At 37.6% G+C, this 6,272-nt stretch overlaps 1 protein-coding gene across 1 annotated transcript; it reads left to right on the forward strand.

Moving 5' to 3' along the window:
• Positions 1 to 1,712: 1,712 nt before the first annotated feature.
• On the forward strand, positions 1,713 to 2,286 carry LOC101761437 (protein RKD5). Its single transcript, XM_012847360.1, has 2 exons — positions 1,713 to 1,949; positions 2,071 to 2,286. The coding sequence occupies exons 1-2, from the start codon at positions 1,713 to 1,715 to the stop codon at positions 2,284 to 2,286; spliced, it is 453 nt and encodes a 150-aa protein (XP_012702814.1).
• Positions 2,287 to 6,272: the final 3,986 nt, after the last annotated feature.

The following is a 6,272-nucleotide window of genomic DNA, read 5'->3' on the forward strand; positions in this document are numbered from 1 at the left end:
CCTAAAAATCAGTTCTAGTCATGACATAGATAATACTAAGAACAAGAAATAATCAGCCCAACTAATGGCATTCACCAGCAAGAAAAAACTTGTGGAGGGGAACATAGATCCCATCACCTCATTCTTGCTATTTTGTGCGAGGAGGTAGGTTGAACCGAGAGGAGTGACAAGCGGTAATGATTGGAATATTTGGCAACTGTGTAAAGTTACTACTACCGCTGCTTGGAGGATGACAGCAATGAAGGGGTGGCTACTTCACTTTGCTTGCAGCATCGAACATCACTGCGCTCAATTCGGTGCCGCTGCTGCAAGGGAATCGAAGGGGACGGATCAATCCACCCTATCCTAGGGTTATCCAGCTTCTGATTCTCTGGATCATTTTTATGAATAGTTGGGCTGACCCGAACCACACCCATCCTTATTCACAATTGATTTGTATTAAGGAAGATCTACTTAAAAAAATGTTCAGTGCAAGCTAACTGTAAATATGTCCTCCTGAGAAGTGTGGCAATATAATGAGCATTGGATGGCAATACTTGAATAATCACAATCCGGCAGTTTCTCTAGGTGCATGATAGACAAATGTGCTGTAGGAGTGAAAACCCTTTAGCAAAAGACAACAATTCAGCTGGCTACATATACTAGTTGGATCTGATGTAAAGAGTTTAACCATCAGGACATTTTATTAGAAAGAATGAGAACAGATCTGTCATTTTATAATCTCTATTGATAAAGCTCCTAACCTGCTGGTTGGGCTTTGATGTAACGATTTTTTAAAAAGAACTGAAAGTCAATCTACTGCCTGCTTAAGCTACAGCCAGGTCTCAGCTTAATTATATGTTGCTTGAGCCCAGCCACAAATATCTCTAAATGACTTTATTTAAATCTAATCCAACCTTAATTGACTCAAACTGAATGCTAAAAACCTGACCTGATCTTAGCTCTAAGCTGACTGCACTGACCCTTCTGCTTCTTGCGATGGCTATACTGTAATCCCCACATGACATATATGGTTCAAAATTAACACAACCATCCATACATCTTATTTGAAGCCTTTTCTTCTTTTAAACAAAGTAAGAGTACAAAGAAAACTCAGAGCCTATGTATGTAGTGACATATTGACCTCTCTATCATCTTAGCAATTAATATTAAGATATCCTCATCGTAGCAGAATAGAAGGTTAACATGAGGCTAAGGTAATTAATTCTCTCGAACACGTAGGAGAGCTATATATTTTTATATTATAGAGAGACAAGGGAGGGACTCTCATACAAAGCAGCATCTTGACCTCACCTAGGAGGTTAGAGAAGGTTAGTTGCAGTAAAAAGCTAACATTTAGCAAACAAATTAAAGATTATCTTTTTTTAATCTGAGATTAGTTAATTTTTGCACTTGCTTCTGTTAGTGTTATGTGCTTTTGTGGGCTCATTAGATCTGTATGACACTAATTGAAATAGGAAGTATGCATGTAATGGTTTGTTGTTGCTGTTCAGAGAAGTTCAGAATTGTTTACTCTCTTTTTTTTGCGGAAGTTGTTCCACCCTGATTTATATGAAAGCCCAGATATTACCTATGGATTTTCTACAATTAATCCTCTGTTGGTAACTAAAACTATAGGAACGGATTCATCATCTCAGGAAGCAGAGTATCTTTGGTAGTTTGAAGTGTGCCATGTTTGGGTTATTTCAACTTGAAAGTTTAATAATATCTATATGGTGTATGCAGAACTTGCGCCACCAGTTCAAAAGCAGCCAAGAGCCAACCGGAAGCGTGTAGATAGCATTACTTTAGTCAATATAGCTCAGTACTTCCATCTTCCAATCAAAGAAGCGTCAAAGGCTCTCAAGATTGGAGTGAGCGCACTGAAGACAAAATGCCGGCAATATGGGATACCTCGCTGGCCTCACCGGAAAATCAAGTCCCTTGACTCTCTCATTCATGACCTTGAGGTAAATCATACAGCATTTATATTTCTCTTCATTTGCATATTTGCCATGAAATAGCCGTCACAATTTGGTGCATTTGAAACTTGTTGGCGCTAACAGAACTCATATTTTGTTACTTAAACAGTATGTGCTGACAACAGAGGATGGGCATCAGGACGAGTGGCTTCAGAATAAGAATGCTGCTGCAATAAAAGCCCTCAAAGAGAAAAAGAAGTTGCTGGAGAGTGAGAAGGAGGCTATACGACAGAAGCCGGCCTTGGACCTGAGGACAGAAACCAAGCTGTTCAGGCAACTTGTTTTTAAGAGGAAAAACAATGCAAGGCTCAAAGTGAAGGACTAAAAGTGCATCGAGGGATTAACATTTCTCTTTAGCTAGTTAGTACTTAGTAATCATTTAGTGTCTGTAATGTTGGCCTAATTGGACAGAGAGTGGTGTGCGTGGGCATTAAATGCCAATGGGAGTATGCAGAAAAGAGAAGTTATTCCTCAAAATCGAAATCATGAACTCGAGGTTTAGGGCCGGCCTCCTGCTTGAGATCGATCTCCCTCCGATTTCTTGCTATGATTTGGTCATGTCAGCGAACTAAACTCATTGCCGGCCAAGGGTGTGGTTACAAATAGTTGTCACTAGCTTTCCAAATTATAACATGTGCTTTTGTTATTGTAGCTTCTGGACCTGGGCGAGATGCGAAATTACCAATGGAGGGTGTTAGAAAAAGATCAGGAATGGCAGGACACACTCTGCCTTCACTATAAATGCCAATTGGGCTTTTGGTGTCCATAAAAGTGACCATATTATGTGAATATGCAATTTTTTTAAACAAACTGGCAGGAGAGCTGCCCATTGTATTAAAAAGAAGAAGATCCTGGAAAAAGGTAATGACAGTGCTTTCAGCCATGACCAAGCCTCAACAAAAATGAGCGGCATACTATAGCTATGCATGCAGAACTGCAGGTCGCAGCCAGAAACTCAAAGAAGTGAGCTATCATAGCTATGAATACACATATAAGAATTGACTTTGCTTTTGATTTCTTGCTATCGTTTGCGTACTATTACACTTATTTATGTGATCAGCTGATGTGCTGAGAATTGAATATTGTAAAACTTGGCTGTGTGTGGTCGCGGAGATCGGATATTTATCCATTTTCTAAACAAAATATAAGAATTGACTTTCGCTTTTGAACCGTTGCCACTATCCTTTTGATTCTGATGAAATAACTATAGTATTCTATGCAAAGAATGAATTGAGGATTAGCAAGATTTTTCTGTGCCAGATACATGTCATATATCATGTAGTTTATATCGTTATTTGCTTTAAGTTGCCGTTTCCAGCCAAGTAGCAGTGCTGAGATGATGTGATAATGAACTAGGCTGTGTGCAAATAATACAGACGCTGGGGTACATTTCCAGTTTCTAACAATGGTACGTGAATTGTCTAAACAATTTGTCCAATTTGACATGCAATCATACAACTACATATGCTGCTATGCTCTGGATATATATCTCTAAAGAACGAAATCATGTTCCATAACTCTTGCATCTCATTCAGCCACGTCGCAGTCAATTCTCATCTGTTGGATCTTGATCTGGCCGTCCACTACCATACAGAAATGATCTAGCATTTCTAGACCGCAGCCGCTGCCGCCAGTCGCCACCGCCCCACTCGCCTCCATGGCTGTTAAGGCGCAAGAGGAGCTCTCTCCGGTTCACTTCACTGGAACCATGTGGGGCTCCACCTCCTCTCGCTCTCCTTGCTGTCGGCCAATCCGCCAGCAGCATCAACTTCTCTGTTGATCGACGTCCATGGTTGCACCGCTATTTCACGTACGGCTGGCTGACGCTCCTCTGCACCCACCCACAAGCACCGTCCATACCTCCTGCAGTGGTCCGTCGAGGGAGCATGATATGCAATGCTGAGAATGTGAGTTTTGCCACTGCTTTTCTATCTGAAAGTATACAGACCTTATTTTTGTTCCTTCCATATGCTTCATAGTTTCCTCAGATTTTGTCGATTGCATACCCAGCTGTTGTGAAATTCTTTTGGATGTACAAAGCCACTGGCTGTTAATATGAGAATGATATTCATTTTATGGATCTGCTAAGTTATCACATAGAGTTACAAAAATCAGTAGGATTAGATGTGACCTGATTGTAGCATCCAAGACATTCCTGACGCCATATATGAAGGGTATGTTCAAATTTGAGCTTTTTACCGTGCACAATATTAAGCTATACTAGTGTTCGAAAAGGACTAATATACAAATATCCGACGGTCAAGATTAATTTGATACTACTAAAACCTTCACCTGTGGTCTGGGTAGTATACATGAGTAGTATAGGTAGTATAAAGGTATCATGGTAAAAGAACACAAATGACATCACTAAAATTTTATTTTTGACACTAGCTTAAAATTTAAATGGTCATTTCATTTGAAATATCACTTTTCACATGTAATAATTACTAAATCATCTATAATAATCATGAACATTTAGATCTGGAAAAAATCACCTCTAGTAGTGGTTCCCAACCCCCTAGTACCGGTTGTACAACCGGTACTGGCAATCCGGTACTAGAGGGGATCCTTCAATACCAGTTGAAATAATCGGTACTAAGGGTACCCTTTAGTACTGGTTAGGGATACCAACTGGTATTAAAATCGCGCGCGAGGGGGGCACCCTCATTAGTACCGGTTGGTATCCCCAACCGGTACTAATTTTTTTCCTTTCTTTTTTATTTTCTATTTCTTTATTCTATATTCGTATTTTGTATTTGTTTCTTTTACTACTAGTTCTAATATGTTCTAATATGCTAATATATGTAAAGTTCTATTTATCTTTAATATAACATTTGAAATACTCTTATATATATATACATATATATTGTGCATACTCATATCATATTTACTATTCTGAACCCGACTCCGAAGGGTGCACTAGATTAGATCCGTCATTATGAAACTCTCCTGCAGGATTTGTGACCTCGTCCAGAAGAAATCCATATAATTGTTCTTATATTGCCCTGAAAACTTTGGTCTCGAGGAGTTTATCCTTCCTAGCAATTATTTGTGTCATTGGCAAATAAATTAGAAATACTTAATATTAATTTTTTGAACAATTGAATCTTTTTTAAAGTATAAGCAAATGAATTGAAATACTTAATCTAATTTTTCTAAGTATATACACATGGATTGGTTTTTGAAGTATAAGCAAATAAATTGAAATACTTAATCTAATTTTTCTAAATATATAAACATGGATTGGTTTTTGAAGTATAAGCAAATGAATTGAAATACTTAATCTAATTTTTCTAAGTATATACACATTGATTAGTTTTTGAAGTATAAGCAAATGAATTGAAATACTTAATCCAATTTTTCTAAGTATATACACATGCATTTGTTTTTTGAAGTATAAACAAATGAATTGAATTTTGGAGAATATATACAAGAACTAATTTATCGTTGAGAATTTTGTATACGTACGGTTAATTAGTGGTCGGTGATACGGTTCGGACCCATAAAGGCGTGGATGGTGACACAAATGTAGTATCCGCATAAATGGAAAAAAGTCATGAAATATATATGGAAAAAAGTTATGAAACATTTGTTGTGTTAAAGGAAGGTCACGAGATGTGAAAATTCAACACATATTGGCAAATCTGTTTTCCAAACAGGTTGCTCCTTGAATTCACCCGTGTGAGTTTGACGGAATCAAGCCCAGCATTTGTTCACAGCGTTGATGATGTTAGCGTATGCTTCTTTTGGTTTCCTCAAATTGTCAAAGACATACATGAAGCTCATATCGGGCACAATAACAAGGAGTATCTAATAGAAACTGTACATCCAAATTGAAGTTACACGAAGCTCATATTGGGTACAATAACAAGAAGTATCTAATGGAAGTTGTATATCCAAATTGAAGCTAGTTAGTATTACGTTTAACTGCAAGTTCGGAAAAGAAAAAGATGGGAAAAACGCTCACTCGAAGTTCCACGGTAGTAATATGTACTTCTTGTAATAATACTTGTTGAGAAACTTAAATATATTCTTCAAGGTCCAATTTGGTTTATTCCTTAGATTATTCAGGTGTATAACTTCGTAGTATATAGTATATATCTAGATCTTATCTATACACTATATACTACGAAGTAGTAGTATTGTGTACCGTAAAAGATCTCTCAAATTTTGGGTTAGCAACTGCACTCTTTATTTTTGTAGATATGAAATTGAAATGTCTACACATCATAACTGACAGCTTTGCTCCGCTCCATTGGTAAGATACAAACAATGTAAGTTGATTTAATATGTAGGTACGAAAGCTTCTTG

This window comes from Setaria italica, chromosome VII (assembly GCF_000263155.2).
Source record: "Setaria italica strain Yugu1 chromosome VII, Setaria_italica_v2.0, whole genome shotgun sequence".
Classification (NCBI taxonomy): Eukaryota; Viridiplantae; Streptophyta; class Magnoliopsida; order Poales; family Poaceae; genus Setaria; species Setaria italica.